The sequence below is a fragment of the Anomaloglossus baeobatrachus genome, chromosome 8 (genome assembly GCF_048569485.1).
Source record: "Anomaloglossus baeobatrachus isolate aAnoBae1 chromosome 8, aAnoBae1.hap1, whole genome shotgun sequence".
NCBI classification, from domain to species: Eukaryota; Metazoa; Chordata; class Amphibia; order Anura; family Aromobatidae; genus Anomaloglossus; species Anomaloglossus baeobatrachus.
This window is the reverse complement of record NC_134360.1, coordinates 247,050,436-247,069,747: the sequence shown is the minus strand read 5'-3', so window position 1 is coordinate 247,069,747 and position 19,312 is coordinate 247,050,436. Positions and strand designations below refer to the sequence as shown.

The 19,312-nt window shown below is 47.2% G+C and overlaps 1 protein-coding gene across 3 annotated transcripts in view; it reads left to right on the top strand.

The window, feature by feature from the left end:
* Positions 1 to 19,312, top strand: part of DDAH1 (dimethylarginine dimethylaminohydrolase 1) — a 194,402-nt gene that overhangs the window by 162,923 nt on the left and 12,167 nt on the right. For all 3 annotated transcript variants that reach the window (XM_075320521.1, XM_075320520.1, XM_075320522.1), the window contains 4 exons: positions 5,499 to 5,598; positions 7,222 to 7,295; positions 7,847 to 7,966; positions 17,748 to 17,891. In XM_075320521.1, coding sequence (XP_075176636.1) covers positions 5,499 to 5,598; positions 7,222 to 7,295; positions 7,847 to 7,966; positions 17,748 to 17,891 — 438 coding nt within the window. The remainder of the gene's footprint in view (positions 1 to 5,498; positions 5,599 to 7,221; positions 7,296 to 7,846; positions 7,967 to 17,747; positions 17,892 to 19,312) is intronic.

Below are 19,312 nucleotides of genomic sequence, written 5' to 3'. Positions count from 1 at the left end.
TGTTTTTGCCCCCTTGCTCGGTCTCGTTTTTGCCCCCTTGCTCGGTCTTGTTTTTGCCCCCTTGCTCGGTCTTGTTTTTGCCCCCTTGCTCGGTCTTGTTTTTGCCCCCTTGCTCGGTCTCCTTTTCGCCCCCTTGCTCGGTCTCCTTTTCGCCCCCTTGCTCGGTCTCCTTTTCGCCCCCTTGCTCGGTCTCCTTTTCGCCCCCTTGCTCGGTCTCCTTTTCGCCCCCTTGCTCGGTCTCCTTTTCGCCCCCTTGCTCGGTCTCCTTTTCGCCCCCTTGCTCGGTCTCCTTTTCGCCCCCTTGCTCGGTCTCCTTTTCGCCCCCTTGCTCGGTCTCCTTTTCGCCCCCTTGCTCGGTCTCCTTTTCGCCCCCTTGCTCGGTCTCCTTTTCGCCCCCTTGCTCGGTCTCCTTTTTGCCCCCTTGCTCGGTCTCCTTTTTGCCCCCTTGCTCGGTCTCCTTTTTGCCCCCTTGCTCGGTCTCCTTTTTGCCCCCTTGCTCGGTCTTGTTTTTGCCCCCTTGCTCGGTCTTGTTTTTGCCCCCTTGCTCGGTCTTGTTTTTGCCCCCTTGCTCGGTCTCGTTTTTGCCCCCTTGCTCGGTCTCGTTTTCGCCCCCTTGCTCGGTCTCGTTTTTGCCCCCTTGCTCCCCTTGCTCGGTTTGCGTTGCCTCGTGCTGTTTTACGGTATAACTTCCCTTCCAGGCTGCCGGGTTTATTTCCAGGCTTCACGTGAAGCGGAGTCTTCCGGTCCGGTGGCCTGACCCGCTGGATACACGTGTAACAGACTTCATGTGCCACAGACTGGATTTTACTGCGGACTTGGACAACAGGAAATTCTTAGAAATGTCATTAACACACATTTATTGCTTCTTTCCCAGAAATAGCGGAGCTCTGGCAGATACTCTGCGCCGCTCATCTACCTTCATAGACATTTTATAACTCAGGAATGTGTCTGCTTCAAAACTTCAGGATGTTTCTATATTACTCATATTATTTTTCGGCGCCACAAAGTGAAATAAGCTTCATACCAGTCCAGATTAATCAGAATAAAGTTGCAGCTTGTCCAATATGTAAGAATATCGGCTGGACTAATAATCTGGAGAATGGAGCCTGGCCTCCGAGGACTAAGGGAGTAGCAAGTTCATCATCAAAGAGTAAGGCTAGGTTCATACTTCCGTCAATTTGTATCAGTCACAATCTCTGAATCCGTTTGGCGGATTCCATTGTTTCCCATAGACTTGCATGAGCAGCGGATTGCGACTGATGCCCTTGCGTTGCATCCTCTGCCCGACTGATCAGTCGTGGAACGAGTGACCATCGGCCGGCAGGAACGCAGCCTGTAACGTTTTTTGAGCAGCGCAATCCGTATGTTTTCACTGCGCATGCTCATCGGCGGCCGGGAGATCAGCTGATCGCTCTCCTTAGCCGGCCACCGGGAGATCAGCTGATCGCTCTCCTTAGCCGGCCGCCGGGAGATCAGCTGATCGCTCTCCTTAGCCGGCCGCCGGGAGATCAGATGATCGCTCTCCTTAGCCGGCTGCCGGGAGATCAGCTGATCGCTCTCCTTAGCCGGCCGCCAGGAGATCAGCTGATCGCTCTCCTTAGCCGGCCGCCGGGAGATCAGCTGATCGCTCTCCTTAGCCGGCCGCCGGGAGATCAGCTGATCGCTCTCCTTAGCCGGCCGCCAGGAGATCAGCTGATCGCTCTCCTTAGCCGGCCACCGGGAGATCAGCTGATCGCTCTCCTTAGCCGGCCGCCAGGAGATCAGCTGATCGCTCTCCTTAGCCGGCCGCCAGGAGATCAGCTGATCGCTCTCAAAAGCCGACGGATCTAACGATATATCGTCGGGGTAACGGAATTCGTGACGCACATCCGGCATCATTAGCGACGTCGTTGCATGTGACACGCACGAACGACCAATAACGATGGAAAATACTCACCTTATCGTCCATCGTTGACACGTCGTTCATTTTCATAAAATCGTTGATTGTAGAGGATGCAGGTATGATGTTGTTCGTCGTTCCTGCGGCAGCATACATCGCTACGTGTGACACCCCGGGAACAACGAACATCTCCTTACCTGCGACCGCCAGCAATGAGGAAGGAAGGAGGTGGGCGGGATGTTACGTCCCGCTCATCTCCGCCCCTCCGCTGCTATTGGGCGCCCGCTTAGTGACGCCGCACGAACCGCCCCCTTAGAAAGGAGGCGGTTCGCCGGTCACAGCGACGTCGCTAGGCAGGTATGTGTGACGGGGACTAACGATATTGTGCGCCACGGGCAGCGATTTGGCCCAGAGAGGGGGGAGTATAGCTCAGTGTGATTGGCTGCTGCACTACAATCACAGACTTTGGACCCAGAGAGGGGGAGTATAGCTTAGTTTGATTGGCTGCTGCACTACAGGTGCACACTTTGGACCCGGCGAGGGGGAGTAAATTGGCTGCTGCACTACAGGCACAGACTTTGGACCCAGGGAGGGGGAGTGAAGCACCATGTGATTTGGCTGCTGCACTACAGGCACAGATTTTGGACCCAGGGAGGGGGAGTGAAGCATAGTGTGATTTGGCACTACAGACACAGACTTTGGACCCAGGGAGGGGGAGTAAAGCTAGTGTGATTGGCTGCTGCACTACAGGCACAGACTTTGGACCCAGGGAGGGGGAGTGAAGAATAGTGTGATTTGGCTTCTGCACTACAGGCACAGACTTTGGACCCAGGGAGGGGGAGTAAAGGATAGTGTGATTGGCTGCTGCACTACAGGCACAGACTTTGGACCCAGAGAGGGGGTGTGAAGCACGGTGTGATTTGGATGCTGCACTACAGGCACAGACTTTGGACCCAGGGAGGGGGAGTGAGGCACCGTGTGATTTGGCTGCTGCACTACAGGCACAGATTTTGGACCCAGGGAGGGGGAGTGAAGCATAGTGTGATTTGGCTTCTGCACTACAGACACAGACTTTGGACCCAGGGAGGGGGAGTAAAGCATTGTGTGATTGGCTGCTGCACTACAGGCACAGACTTTGGACCTGGGGAGGGGGAGTAAAGCACAGTGTGATTGGCTGGTGCACTAGAGGTACAGACTTTGGACCCAGGGTGGGGGTGTGAAGCAAAGTGTGATTGGCAGCAGCACTATAGGCACAGACGTTGGACCCAGGGAGTGGGAGTAAAGCATAGTGTGATTGGCTAGTGCACTACAGGTACAGACTTTGGACCCAGGGAGGGGGAGTAAAGCACAGTGTGATTGGCTGGTGCACTACAGGCACAGACTTTGGACCCAGGGAGGGGGAGTGAAGCACAGTGTGATTTTGGCTGTTGCACTACAGGTGCAAACTTTGGACCTGGGAAGGAGGAGTAAAGCGCAGTGTGATTGGCTGCTGCACTATAGGCACATACTTTGGACCCGGGGAGGGGGAGTAAAGCACAGTGTGATTTGCTGCTGCACTATAGGCACAGACTTTGGACCCGGGGAGGGGGAGTAAAGTTAAATTTGTTTTTAAACAAAATGCAACTGGAAGACAAAGGTTTTCAGAAACCAGAAACCCCCGTTAACACTACAGCGATACAGGGGATTTGCATCTCTGTATCAGGAAGCTGCAGCTCTGAAAATGGAAAGGTATATTAGGAAACTCCTTAGTACAGACTTATGCAGGCAGAAGGATCGGGCATAGCTGAGGCTCGGTGTCTGGCGCCTTCATTTCGGAGGTATGCCAAAAATGCTCGACATGCAAGGTGCAGGTGAACCCTATAAAGCCGTGAGTGGTGACCGTTCCCAGGTAGGTGACCTGTCACAGATGCTATTTTCGCACTCGAGCCGCCTCCATATTTGATGCGTGTTTTGCGTTTCTGTGAAATCCGCAGATTATTTTGGTGATGTAACGCGCCATTGTTGAGTTCGGTTTAGCAGAGATTCTTTTGCAAATTTTCTCAGAAGTCCCAAGAAGTCTTACGGTTTGTTTTGTTTTTTTGTCAAATGTCATCCTCGTATTTCTGTCAAGTGTGTGAGATATATGGCGGTGTTTACCGCGCTGCATACTTCATTGTGCTGCCTGACATCAGCCACCTACAGCCCCGGGGAGCGCGGCGCAGACCATACGGAGAAATGCACGCGTCTCCAGAAGCCGCCGCTGCAGTCACTGTCAGTATGAATAAGCAAGAACTGACGTCATCCCCTGGCTTCTTACCGGTATTAATGGTACAGGTATGAGGAACCGGCGGCCGCCGCCTCCGGGGTCCAGAGGTCATTGTGTCAGGATCATTAAAAAGTCCTCAAATATTGTGCTAATAATCTCTAAATATTCCATCATCTCCGGACTAAAAATACGGCATCAGGAAAATGCATAAAAATTCTTTAAATTTAATGTGATCTGCAGAACGTTCCAATGTCCGGCTTTTGGAGAAGATTGCGGGCTCCGGTATTGAGGCTTAGGTCGCTTTCACACTGCGTTCCAATCTCCGTTCAGTGGTCCCGTCGGGGCTTCCGTCCGAACCCCCTGCAAAATGGGAATATGCGCCGATGGGGCCATTGACTATAATGGTGCAGACGCAGTCACCATGTGCTGTTGTGCACAATATTTGGGAGTATTCGCTTACTGGAGGCGGACACCCAGGCGCAGTCTACTACATCTAGATATCCACCTCCAATAAGCGTATACTCCCGAAAATGCTGCACAACAGCACATGGTGACTGTGTCTGCACCATTATAGTCAATGGCCCCGTTGGCCAATACGGCCGAAACCCGTTTGTGCAGGCGTTTCAGTCAAAAGCATCGATGGGACCACTGAACGTAGATCGGAACGCAGTGTGCATTGCCTCTTACAGGCCAAGTAACGCTCTCTGGGTACATGAACTCTCCATCAGGCAAAAGAAGGTCTTTCTGATGTCCCTACTAGCGGAAACTAACCTTTTTAAAGAGGACAGATCACCAGGTCAAAAGTGGACAGTCTTTACACTTCTTTTATCCTGCTGCTCCCCTGGGTGTGTTTTGTTTGTTTTGTTTTTTTAAATCTACCATATGCTTCCAGAGATATGAGCCTTTTTATTTATTTTTATTTATTTTTTTTTAAATTTAGGTCTTAATTTTTATGGTCTTCGCTAAGGAACATGACTCAAATGCTCCTCGGGGGTGTGCCCTTAGGCTGCTCTGCATAATTATACTGTGAGCCACACCCCTTTGATAGAGACCATAAAACTAATTTCCAAAGCCTGTATCCCTGGAGCTGATGGTGGATTTAAAAAAAAATAAAAATAAGAAAATGCATACTCCTGGGAACAAGAATAAAATAAGAGCAAAAAGTGGACACCTGTGACCTGCTGACAAGTCCTCTTTAAGAAACTTTGATATTTGACTAGGGTTATGGGCCAAACTGGATTTGTAGTGTAGCCACTTCTCCAGTTTCTCTCTCGATTTGTTGGAAGAAGTGAAATAACATGAGACAGATGATAAAACTGCCTGAATAGTTTTTGGCATTGTCCGTGCTAATGACGGGTGCGGTTGTTTTTGCAGGTGGACGCTGTGAGGAAAGCGCTGCAGGATCTGCAGATGAATGTGGTCGAGATGACGGATGAAAGTGCCACTTTAGATGGCGGCGATGTGCTGTTTACAGGTAAAATACATGGAAGCTCCTGGGCTGGATGCAAAATCTGTAACCCGGCCCCTGAGTAACTGTATGCCGGCCCCTGAGTAACCGTCACCATTTATAATATTGGTGTCTTCTGAGCCCGAGTAGACGGGTGCAACTGCTGCCCCTGCACCCTCTATAGCAGTGCTACTCTTCCAGTTTCCAAAAATGATTACCTACCACTGGATAGCTGATAATTTTTAGACCCGCGTGGGACCCCACTAATTGATAAACAAAGAGGGATTTATTATTCCACTGTTCAGTCCTGACCACAAGACACCAGTCAGGAGGAGTTGTGAGTGGAGCAGCCGGTCACTGGTGCAGCGCTCAGTTGTGGAGCAGCCGGTCACTGGTGCAGCGCTCAGTTGTGGAGCAGCCGGTCACTGGTGCAGCGCTCAGTTGTGGAGCAGCCGGTCACCGGTGCAGCGCTCAGTTGTGGAGCAGCCGGTCACTGGTGCAGCACTCAGTTGTAGAGCAGCCGGTCACCAGTGCAGCACTCAGTGGTGGAGCAGCCGGTCACCAGTGCAGCGCTCAGTTGTGGAGCAGCCGGTCACCGGTGCAGCGCTCAGTTGTGGAGCAGCCGGTCACCGGTGCAGCGCTTAGTTGTGGAGCAGCCGGTCACCGACGCAGCGCTCAGTTGTGGAGCAGCCGGTCACCAGTGCAGCGCTCAGTTGTAGAGCAGCCGGTCACCGGCGCAGCGCTCTATTGTGGATTACGTAGACAGAAACACAACTGACTGCTCCAACTAAGGCTCTGTGCGCACGTTGTGTTCTGCCGTGTTAAATATTCTGCAGCGTTTTGTCACTCCATGTGCGTTTGAAAACGCTGCGTTTCGGATGTATTTTGAATGCGGAATGGATGCAGAATTTATGCGTTCTGGACGCTTTGCTCTACCATAGACATACAGGGAAAAACATCCAAAACGCACAAAAGAAGTGACATGTTGCTTGTTAGAACGCATCAAGTTTGTCAAAAATTTGGCATCCAAAACGCAACGTGCGCATGGAATTTGCTTAATTCTCATAGACTTTGCTGGGGACGCAGAACGCATGCGTTTATGCTACAGTTTAAAAACACAGTGTAAACACATAAAAAAACCGCAACGTGCGCACATAGCCTATAATCCATTTTTAGTGATCATGGAGGGCCCAGAGGCAATTTATAAATTCAAAGAAGCTTTGGCAGCTCGTATCTTTTGAGTTGTCCAATAAAATGAAAGCTTTTTGAATTTTTTTTCATTTTTCCTTTTCTCGCCTCCAGCCCAGGAGAGTCTCTCTTGACCCCAGTCTCTGGATTTGCTCAGCTTCCCTCTTTAGGTTGATGCTGTGCAGCTTAATATTTATTATCTGACACCAAAACTTTATTAATAGAAAACTAAAAGTGACGAGCAGCAAACCCCTGTGTGTACACTAGGTGGCGGTGCAAACCCCTGTGTGTACACTAGGTGGCGGTGCAAACCCCTGTGTGTACACTAGGTGGCGGTGCAAACCCCTGTGTGTACACTAGGTGGCGGTGCAAACCCCTGTGTGTACACTAGGTGGCGGTGCAAACCCCTGTGTGTACACTAGGTGGCGGTGCTGAGTAGCAATTTTTTTTTTTTTTCCTCAGGACGAGAATTCTTTGTGGGTCTATCCAAAAGAACCAATCAGAGGGGAGCCGAAATTCTGGCCGACACATTTAAGGTAAAAATAAGGCCATGTTCACACTTTTATAATATATGATCTACAATAAGGTTTCAGTAAGAACTGTACTACTGAAAAAATAATCAATAGCAAGACCCCTCTGACCATTCAGCAGGTCCCATGATGTAAACTGTAGGGGTTGTCCTCTTTTGGACAATACGTATAATTTTGTTTTTACCTAAATGGACGTATTTGGGGCTAGAAATAAATTTTACAATTTGATTTAACTAAAAATGTTGCACAATTTTGGCTTTTACAGACTTTGTTTCCGAGGATATTCTCTTTGATATGGTCTGTGCTCATAAATCGGCTAAGTGGAGCTAAAAAAAAAAAAAAAAAAAAAAAAACTAACAAAAGAATTACAAATTCTCTCATTAGAACCAGCTCACTGATGGATTCTCAGTTAACTCATTAAGCAGATGAAAGCTATAGAAGGCAATCGCTGACATTTTTAGCACCTTTTACATAAAAGTAGCCTTTTTGCGGTATTTTTGCACAAATTATAGCATAAAAGTATAACGTTAATATCCGAGTCGTCTTCTGTCCTGCAGGACTACGCGGTCTCCACGGTCCCTGTGTGTGAGAGTTTGCATCTGAAGAGTTTCTGCAGCATGGCCGGACCAAACCTGATCGTCATCGGCTCCAGCGAGGCGGCACAGAAAGCTCTGAAGGTATTGAGCGAGTTTATTAAAAAGCGCAAAAGTCTCGGAGGTCACAATGGAGCGGATTTTTCTATCCTTTACCTTATTCCAGATCCGCGGCGTATATGGGGGACAAGCAGATATCTTCTTATAAATTCATTTATCCCGGGAACACAATGTGCTTATTCCCTAAACTGTAGAATCTGTCAGTAAGATCAATCCCCCCTCTCAAAAAATGCAAGCCTTTGAAATGTAAATCCATGGACATCTTTTATGTCCTCTATCTGTTGCTGCATTTTTGATAAATCAACGTTTTAATTTGTATGTAAATTAGATGTTAAGTGCTCAGGGTGGCCTCTGCCTCCTGGTTTTGCTGCCCATCACCAGCCTCTTTAGCTTCATTGACATTTCTTTGTCTGTCTGGGGTCAAGAATCAGGCAAGGAAATCGGACTATGTGATGTCAATCAAGCTAAAGAGGCTGGTGCTGAGCGGGGAAACTACCTATGGAGGTGGAGGCTTGGGAAGTGCTCTGTAAAGCCCAGAGCACTTAATGCCTAATTTGCCTATGAATTAAGATGCTGATTTTTCAGGAATGCAGCAACAGATAAAAGATATAAAAGTTTCACTCAATTTACATTTTAAAGATCTGCATATCCATATATGTGGTTTGGTGGGGTTGAGATTACTGACAGACTTTACTTTTTGTGCCAACAGAGCCCCCCCACTCGCTTTATTTTCCAATGTAATTGTCATAAAGGAAAAATGAAGGGTTCTATTCCTAAAGTATGTTAGAGCCAATCGGTGCACACGTCTTGCACCCCAATGCATTGTATTCGGGGGGTTCTCAGTACACGTTTACATCACCGGAGAAGAACAAACCCGCGGTAATACAGATCCGTACAGAAAGTATTCAATGTTCTGTATGTGAGTGACGTCGCTCGGCTTCTCAGCGCCCCCCCAGCATCCTCTGCTGTAATTGTCTGTGGGATCCCACAATGGTGCAGAGCCCAAACCACGAAATAAAACCATATGGCGTCATTATAGTCCTACAAAGCCAAAGTAAGTATTCGCTGAGAGTCCGGTTTCCGAGACTTTCACCTTACTGTGGGTGAGATGCAGAATAGATCAGAACCCATTGAACAAGTACAAAAAAAAATGGCTGAAACTGAGTCCAATTTTATATTTTTGTTTTTCAGCCCCCACCATCCGTCCCCCCCCTCCCGCTCCAGAGTGCGGTGATGATGACATATTGCACAATGCTCATAGTCTTGTATGTAGCAGATCCTCCATAGAAATGCTGACCATTAATCTATTTTTTTCTAAACTTATCTCTGCTGATTTATGACCACATCAAAGTTTAACTGACATTTGATGTGGTCATATAGAACCTGGGAGAAGCTCAGGAAAAATAAACCAAAGAGATACGTGTTACAAACTCTTCTTAAGAGCTAGCTCACTGACAGATTATCAGTTGACTCATTGTCCTCAGAGACACTGCCTGTGTATTGTGTGCCGGCCAGATGATTTGGATGGTTTTTGGTCTCCTGATGTCCATTAACACTTGAGAATCCAGCTCTTAGCTGATGTGGCACGCTTTGGCTTTATGCACGAGTCAGTGTCGGCTTTCAGTTTTCCACTTTTAGTAGTAAGTGTCCCATTTTTGTGGACATATATACAGTACGGTATATCCCCCCCCCCCAAAAAAAATATACTCCGATGTCTAAATATAGCCTTACTGTGGCTCCCAGCAAACGTCTCACATGCATTTAATTGGGGGTGTCCTTCCATCCCCCTTCCCCCAAAAAATAGCGCCAAATAGTGACAGTACCAAGCCCTTACAGACATGGTTATTTCCTAAATGCATTATCTTAGGACTTGTGATACAAATGAGACAAATATGAGTGTGTGATTGTTGGGGCGTATCCGCCCTGTCATTTTGACATGGTAAGACAGGACTAAAAATTATTTTTGCAATTCTGTTTCAGTAATATTTTTTGCACTGTTGACTTTTCTTTGTGTTTGGATTCTCCTCATCTTGCTGGCTGCAGAATGAGTTAACTGAGAACCTGTTAGTGAACTTCTTCTGATCAGAGGTTTTTGTGTGTGTGTTTGTTTTATTTTCGGATTTATGACCACATCAAAGTTCAGCTTAAATTCCATTTTCTCAGTGGTCATAAATCAGCACATGAACGTTCCGAACCCCCCCCTCCCCCCAGAAAAACAAGTTACGAATGTGGCATCAGAAAACAAGTTCACTGATGGGCTTTCAGTTCACTCATTTAGGAGCCTAAAATGTGCCTTTGTAAGCCGAATTTTGCAACATTTTTATGTTCAATCTATTTTTATTGTAAACATATCATATTATACATATACATCATGAAAAACTGAATGACTGACATGTCAAACTTTTTATAAATTGCATAGTAAAGAAATCATGTTTTCTCAATCTGTCTCGATCTCAATTTGACCGGATAATGAACACTTTACATCTATAGTCCTCAATAGACCTCTTCAAATTGGATTCCAACGAGATCTCAGGAAAAGGGAAGGAGAAGAGAAGAGAGAGAGAGAAGAAAAAAAGGAAAGAAAGGGGGGAGAAGGGAGGGAATTAGAAGGGGAAGTGGGGGAGAGGTAGGTAGCAGCGTGAGTAGGCTGGGAAGACGAAGGCAGACACAAAAGGGAAATGGTGGGTAGTTTGATTTGATTAGATCAGGGTGGGGGAGAGGCGCTCACTGTCATCTGAGAATCAGGTGGTCCTACATTCTTGTCCGGTTCATCCCTGACCATGCTGTACTCCACCGATCTAATAAGATGTTATGGCTCCGTCAAAACAGTTTAACAAAATCTGGAGAGTCCTTAAATAAGATCCATTCTCCCCAGGTCCTGCAAAATTTGTCCCTAGTGCCCGCAATGTCGGCAGAGAGCTCCTCCATCCTACATATGTTTGCCATTTCAGAGTACCACTCTGAGATGGGAGGTATCGTGGAGGACTTCCAGTACCTAGGTATGACGGAGCGCGCCGCCGCCAGGCAGAAGCGGAGTATGTCTCTCTTATGATAAGCGATTGAGTGTGGTAACATAGAGAGGAGGACTATCTTGGGGCAGTTATTCACTGCTTTCCCAGTTATAAGCTGATAATTAGCAAGAACCTTTCCCCAAAACTGTTTCAATCCATCACACTCCCACCAGATATGTGTCATGGTACCGACATCTTGCCCACATCTCCAGCACATCGCAGATACTGAAGGGAATATAATATGTAGTTTTGACGGAAACTGGTACCAACGTGTCAAAATCTTAAAATTTTTCTCCCCTGCAGAGCACGTGACTGACAATTTATGAGTAAATAAGAAACATTTCTTCCACTCATCGGGAGAGAAGTGTTGCTTCAGCTCCTTTTCCCAAGCTAATTGGTAGCCTCGTTTGCCTGAGACCCCAACTCTGATAAGAATACCGTACAGAAGGGAGATTGTGTGTTCAGGCGGGATGTTTTTAGTAAACAGTTCCTCAAAGGCACTACAAGTGCCTCGGACTCGATCCACTGTTCTCCCCGGAGAGACAAATGCCCGTAGTTGGAGAAACTCTAACCATTGTGAACCTCTAGACGGAAGCTGTGTCCGAAAGGTTTGGAATGAGGGTAATTTACCATCAATCAGTATGTGTCCCAAGCGGATGTCTTCCTCCGCCCTCCAGCCGAAGTAGCTTCTCTGTTTATATCCAGGGTGAAATGATGGAGTGTAGAATAAGGGAGCGAGGGGACTAACTGACTGTGGAGGCGACATTTTTTTGGATACTATGTGACTAACTTTGAGCGTTTCTTTGATAAAATTTGAAAGTATCCCCACGTTAGAAAGATCTGAAGGAGGTATCCAAGGGAGGTGTTTAAGAGGGATCTCCAGTCCTTCTTGCTCTACCCGTATCCATTGCTTAGAGTCACTGTTGAAATGCCAGTCTAATATACGGGTCAAGGCTGCAGCCTGCATGTAGACTCTGAAGTTAGGAAGGCCTGCTCCTCCACACTCCCTTGGAAGGGTAAGAGTGCGTAAGTTGATTCTTGGTTTAATTTTACCCCATATGAATCGGATAATAGCAGATTGAAGGGTACGAAAAAAACTACTGGGAGGAGAAATGGGGATGGTTTGAAAGTAGTACAAAAAGCGTGGCAGGATATCCATTTTAATTACATTCATCCTGCCCATCCAAGACAATTTCAGTCCCCCGTAAGACTTTAAGTTCTTTATTGTACCTTCTAGTAGTGGTAAGTGATTAAGTGTATATAGTTTGGAGAGGTCCGCTGGGATTGAAATACCCAAATATTTAATGGCCGAAGGTCTCCATTTGAATGGGAAGTTAGACATTGCCCGGGAAACTTCAGTTTGGGTCAAAGAGATATTTAATGCTTCTGATTTTGATAGATTAACTTTAAAGTTACTAAGGAGGCCAAATCGTTCGAATTCCTTCATTATAGACGGGATCGATATATGAGGTTGAGAGATGTATAACAGGAGATCATCTGCATATAATGCAATTTTATGATGGGCATCCCCGATCTTGAGTCCTTTGATATTACTATTCCCCCTGAGAGCGTTAGCTAAGTGTTCCATGATGACTACATACAAAAGCGGAGATAAGGGGCAGCCTTGTCTGGTCCCGTTTCGTACAGCAAAGGAGGAGGATAAAGCCCCGTTAACCCTGACCTTAGCGGTTGGGTTGTCATATAAAGCGCCAATTTTCTGTATAAATCGGGGTCCCAGTCCCAACTGACCCAATGCTGCCCTCAGAAATCCCCAATGGACTCTGTCAAAGGCTTTCTCAGCATCGATGGCTAGGAGACCCAGCGGGATCGAGTTGTTTTTAGCTTTAGCAATAAGAGACAAGGTTTTAATTGTATTGTCTCTTGCTTCACGGCCTTTGACAAACCCCACCTGGTCTGTGTTAATAACGGAGGGCAGGAAAGGGGACAATCTATCAGCCAAAATCTTAGAGTAGAGTTTTAGGTCCACGTTTAATAATGAGATAGGGCGATAGCTTGCAGCTAATAATGGGTCTTTCCCCGGTTTGGGGATCACGCTAATGTGTGCTTCCAGAGACTGAGGGGTTAGCCTTGTGTCTTCATCAATAGAATTAAATGTTTTGGCCATTATCGGGGCTAATTGATCCTTAAGCAATTTGTAAAAAGCCGGGGTGAACCCATCGGGGCCAGGGGATTTACCTGAGGGAGTAATTTGAATTGCGTTACAGATTTCGGATTCTGATATATCCTCCTCCAGGATCTCTATAACATTGCTATCTAGGGAAGGCAAGGCTGTCTCTTGTATATATCTCCCGATTCTATCTGCCAGGTCAGCAGGTGGGAGCTCCGCATATTGCCCTTTAATATTATATAGGTCTTTGTAGTAGGACCGAAAGACCTCCAGGATCTCTGTTGGATCATATGTTTTGTCTCCTTTGGTGTTGATACATGGAATGTATGAGGTGTTGGCCCGGGGGTGCAGCAGTCGTGCCAAAGGACGACCACATTTGTCAGATGAATTATAATAAAAATTTTTGACTCTCTCTCTATGATAGAGAAATTTCTGGTCCAATAGGGTTTTTAGGTTAGTTCGTTTAAGGACGAGGTCAGCCAGAACTGTGGGGGTACGTGTCAGTTTATGTGTATTTTCCAGCTCATGGATCTGTGTTAACAAGTTATCAATCTCTTCAGCTCTTTCCCTCTTGATCCTAGAGCCGTGCTTAATCAGTATTCCACGTAAGACACACTTCAAGGTCTCCCATTGGGTAGGCTGAGAAGTTGGGTCAGAACTATGGACTTGCGTGAAGGAGTCAATTGAATCTCTCAACTCCGTTAGGCAGAGATTGTCTTTAAGTAAATTGTTGTTTAACTTCCAGGTCCATGAGCGCTGGGGGAGGGAGGGTACCTGAAGGGAGAGGTAGACTGGGGCATGGTCGGACCAAAAAATTTCCCCTATCTCTGTAATGGGATGCCAAGCCAACGCTCCGTGGCTTACCAGAAAAAGGTCTATCCTGCTGTATGAGTTGTGTGGTGGGGAATAATATGTGTAGTCCTTACCTTGGGGATTTAGGATTCTCCATACATCAATCAGTCGGAGGGCGTGAAAAGTCCGCTTTAGGGCACTAAGTTCCTTAGTGCGGACACTGCTGCGTCCAGAGGAGGAGTCCATGGCTGGGTCTAGAGTAAAATTGAAGTCACCGCCAACCACCAATGTCCCCTCTGCAAAATCAGATAGCTGCGTCAGAAGGGCCCTACAGGTAGAAATCTGATTAGTGTTAGGTAGGTACCAGTTTGCGATTGTAAACATCGAATTTGCGACCTTCAGTTTAAGAAATATATAGCGACCCTGCTCGTCTATACAGGAGTCGACTATGGTGTGCACTAAGTGTTTATGAAGTGCAATCGATACTCCTTTAGATCTGGCCTCTGGGTTAACGCTGTGAAACCATACTGGATAAAATCTATCTCGTAGTATGGGTACATGATCCTTCTTGAAATGCGTCTCCTGTAATAGAAGAATCTGAACCTTTTTTTTGTGCATAGAATACAGGACCTGTGAACGCTTTTGAGGGGTATTAAACCCCCTTATGTTAATAGAGCTAAAGTTGAGGGTGGTCATGTTGGTCCAGGGGCTTTAGAGAGCGTGACGGGATCCGGGAAAGATAGGGGAAGGGAGACAGAGAGAAGTGGGCAAAGATAAAAAAGGGGAAGGAGAGAACGGGGAGAGAGAAGAAGGAGAGGAAAAGAAAAAGAAAAAGAAGAGAGAAAGAAGAGAGAGAAAAAAAAAAAAAAAAAAAAAAAAAAAAAAGGGGGGGTGAGAGAGGGGGAAGGGTTACTTCAGGAATACAAGAGAAAAAGGGAAGATGTAGAAGATTCGAGGAATCACAATACCAAACAAAGGACTAGTTATACAAATAACTTGTCTATGAAATTTTACTCTTAGAGTGAGCAAAGGTTAACCATGAACAATTGGGGGCCAATGTGTTCTACACCTGCCTGCAGCGTGTAGAGCCCCAAGGGAACGTGAACTTTCAAGGGAGGCATGCTCCCCGCCGGACCGGCCCCCGGCCCAACTCAATTATATATGTGAACTTTAATGTACCCAACCCATCAATCCTAAAACACCATAAACTCTATATAGATATGGAGTCAAAATTATCAATCCCATCATTAGAAATAATGGTGACAACGCCTGCACAGACCAAAGTGCCCTAAATGGCAAAACCATCATTCTCTCCCCACATTTCAGTGGATCCCATTTGAGGCAGTCCAGGGACTCTCAGTCTCCACTTGGTGATGGTGCTCCAGTCTTTACTCCACTCCGCCGCCGCGGGCCCCGATCTCTCTTACGGACCCGCTGCGACCGAGGAGCCTGTGCCTCCACTCCTGGAACTCCGTGGACGTATGGCCATTCTGAAGCATTGATATGCACCACGGGTATCCCAAGGGCCACACAGAAATCCGGGATATCCCTTGGAGACTGTATCGCATGTGAGGAACCGCCATGTCGGACTTGCAATTTAAAGGGGAAACCCCATGAGTAGAGGATGTTTCTCTGTCTCAGGGCATCTAATAAAGGCCTTAGAACCCTGCGCTTTTGTAATGTGTGCCGAGATAGGTCCTGCAGCAAATGAATCGGCGTGTTCTTGAATAAAATGGGATCTTTCTGCCGTGCCTTTCTCAGGATTTCATCTTTTATCTTGTATTTATGAACTTTGCATATTATGTCCCGTGGACTAGAACCTTCAACTGGTTTAGGGCCCAGAGATCTGTGTGCCCTGTCTAATTCCAAACGGGAGTCCCGTGGAAGGCCCAATATAGAATTAAAAAGATGCCGCAGTGACTCATCTATATCTTGGGGGGCGAGGGTTTCTGGGATGCCCCTTACCCTAATGTTATTTCGCCTTCCTCTGTTTTCCAACTCATCAAGCAGATCTGTTAAATGTTCTATCTGTTGGGCTTGTGTAAATAATGCTGTTGCCTGTGCCTTCAGTTGCATTGAGATAGATGTAGTGCAGGATTCAGACGCCGTCACCCGTTCTGACAGTTGTTGCACCTCCCCCCTGATTGAAGCCGATTCTGCTCTGTAAGAGGCTTCTAGTCTGGAGATGTAGTTTTCCATTTCCTCTCTAGTGGGGATGGTCCTTATTCTGGCTTTAAGGTCATCCCACACACAGTCCTCTTGCGTTCCCTCCTGTATATCCCCATCCCCTGAGACAGATGGTGAAGATCTAAATACAGCAGGGGTCAAGCCTTTTTCTGGGGAGGAAGGAGTCTCCACTGTCAGTGCACTGCTTTTTGATGTTGACACTGACATATGTACTGAGGGGGATCTTATCTCTGACTGCCCGAGGAGCTGATTATTCAGGGACAATGAGGAGTTATCAGGAGCAGGCATAAGAGTCACAGTGTCTGCAGCCTCATGTTGACCAGCAGCGTTCAGGTTGTTAGGGAGCGCACACACAGCAGCATATGAGAGTGTGTTATCAGTGGGGCTGAGGTGTTGAAATTCCCGCCTATTTTCTGAGAGGGCTACAGGCGCTGCTGTTACCGATAATCTCTGCTGCGGCTGTGGGGATGTCTGACACTTCTTACCCTCTGCCTGCATTCCTGGTTCAGTAGCTGCCGTGTCTGCGATGTCCTCCGTCTCTCTGCTGCTGTGGGGAGCATGCTTTCCACGAGCGACCGCCGCCATGCCAGGTAAGGAGGGGGCACCCTGATGCAGCAGTCCCCCGTCTGCTCCTTCCTCTGCTCGCTGTGTTCCGTTCGGCTTGTGGGGGCTCCCATCTCTCCAGGAGGTTCCCTGGGCACGTTCCATCTGACAGTGATGGGGCATGGAAGAACCCCCAGACACTTCAGCGGCCGCCATGAAGGGGTCAGTCTGCGTCAGGCCCTGTCCCGCTGAGCTCCTTAGGAACCTTGCAATGCTTTCTGAGGGAGGCACAGGAGAGTCTGTCAGCGTCCCCCCGCCGGTCCCCTTCTTTTTAGCCGGCATTTACGTCTATAATGCTGGGTGGGTATGATTAATAGGGCTCAGGGGCAGTTCAGGCGCGGGAGCAAGGTTTTTTAGCGTCCTCACTCCTCCATTGCCAGGCCACGCCCCCTTTGCAACATTTTTAATGAAACCCAATTGCGAAAACTATTTTTAATCTATATTACATACTAAGTGAGGGCATATGGTTTTTTAAAGGGACTTTTTTTTATAATTATGGGGGTCCGAACAGCTCCGCGACCCCTTTATTTTAGAAAATCAGATCCACATGATGTATTAGTGATGGAATATCTTTTAAGATGGTAAAACCCTTTTGTAGGAGACCTAATTGAACTCCGTCTCTCACGTCTGGACCTGTTGATGACCCATAGATCATGCCTGTCTGTCAGCCGTCCGTGGTTGCAGGTCTGCACAGTGTCCTGTATGACGCTGACATTGGACAGGTGATGGAGCTTCGCAGTCTGCACTTTCCTCCACCAGAGGGAGTACGATCCGCCAGACAAGTCTCGTTACAGACGTGGAGGACATTATCCAGGAAGATTTATCTCCAGAGTGAAACCATGTGCATCACGAAGAAGGTCAAAGGGAAGAAATAATGAGGAGTACGAGCTCCGCTAAACTTTGGGTTCTCCATTCTCTTCCCCAACGGCTGCAAAACTACAACTCCTGGCCTGTTGGGAGTGGTAGTTTTGGAGCCAGTGTAGTTGATTTAGAGCCATATATATCCACTGCCTAATGACTTGCACCAGATACTGATGTAGAGGACCCTGACGAAAGTTTCGTTTTGTTTTTTTTTCTTCTGAAGACCATGCAGCAGATGAGTGACCACCGCTACGACAAGCTGACAGTCCCCGATGATGCGGCTGCCAACTGCGTGTATCTAAACATCCCGGGAAAAGGTCACGTCCTGCTTCACCGAGCACCCGAGGAGTTCCCGGAGAGTGTAAAAGTAAGTGTGCTGAATCTGGACTGACCATACAAGCGCCATACTACAGGTACATGATATGGCGGTGTGCACAAGGCCTGAACGTAACCCCTTTATTTATGGACAGAGGCCAAATCCTTTCCAAAACAGTCAGTACTGCTACAAATGTATCCATCCCAGGCAGTCCTGCATTAAGCGACAGGGACTCTGAAAGTGAAACAACCAAGAAGTAATTTAAAGAGGAGAAAAGTGGGGATGAGCGAGTTCAAAGTGTAAAGTTCAGGGTTCAGTTTGCATACATAGTATCCGGGGCTCAAACTCTGCAATCTGTGTCTGAGTTCGGATGCTATTCAGATGCTGAATAAAGCTTTTCGGCATGGGGGTGATGCCTGTACGCTGCTGGGAACAATTTTATTTCTTTTTTCTAAATTACGTGGGGTCCCCCCTATTTTTCATTACCAGTGCAGGTAAAGCAGACAGCTGCAGGCTGCAACCCTCAGCTGTCTGTTTTATTTGCACTGTTTATCAAAAATCATGGGGATCCCACACCATTTTTTTATATTTATTTAAATCATTTTAAAAAACGGCGTGGGGTCCCCCCCCCCCCTTATTTTTGATTACTAGACAAGATAAAACAGACAGCTGGGGGCTGGTATTATCAAGCTGGGAAGGTCCATGGTTACTTGGCCCTTCCCAGCCTAAAAATATCAGCCTGCAGCCACCTCAGAAGTGGAGAATCCATTAGATGCTCCAATTCTGGTGCTTTGCCTGGCTCGTCCTGATTGCCCTGGTGCGGTGGCAATTGGGGTAATACGTTTGGGGCTGATGTCAGCTGTGAATTGACAGGGGTTAGTAATGGAGAGGTGTCTATTAGACACCCCCCATTACTAACCCGGTAAGTGTACACTTAAAAGAAAAAAAACCTCACAGGCAATAAAATTGTTTATTTGAATAAAGACTCTCCCCATATTGCGTCATTCACCAATTTATTCAATTAAAAACTTATCCTAGACGTTCCGACGTAATGCAATGGTGTAATGTCCCAAGACGTCCATCGATTCCTATGGAGCCTCGTTCTCAGAACGAGGCTCCGTAGGTCAGTGCCGGTCAGCAGCAGCCCTTAATTTCTCACGACTCCCGTCACTTTTTTTTTTTCCTGTTCTATTATTCCCTATCCAAATTTGTTTGCCGGGCAATTGTCCTGCTTTTACCCTCATTTTGCTTCTTTTAGCAGCCCCCTAGCCCTTACTACGACCATTTTACAGCACCAAAGTTCAGCTCCCCATTCACTTATATGGGATCTGGGGTCGCGTCCGGCTACCGAACCGAACTTTTAACTAAAGTCCAGCCTAATCTGGAGAACCTGAACATCCTCTGGTCCATTCAACTCTAGAAAAAAGGCCAAAATCTCTTTAAAAATGCACCTATGTATAAGACTGCATGAG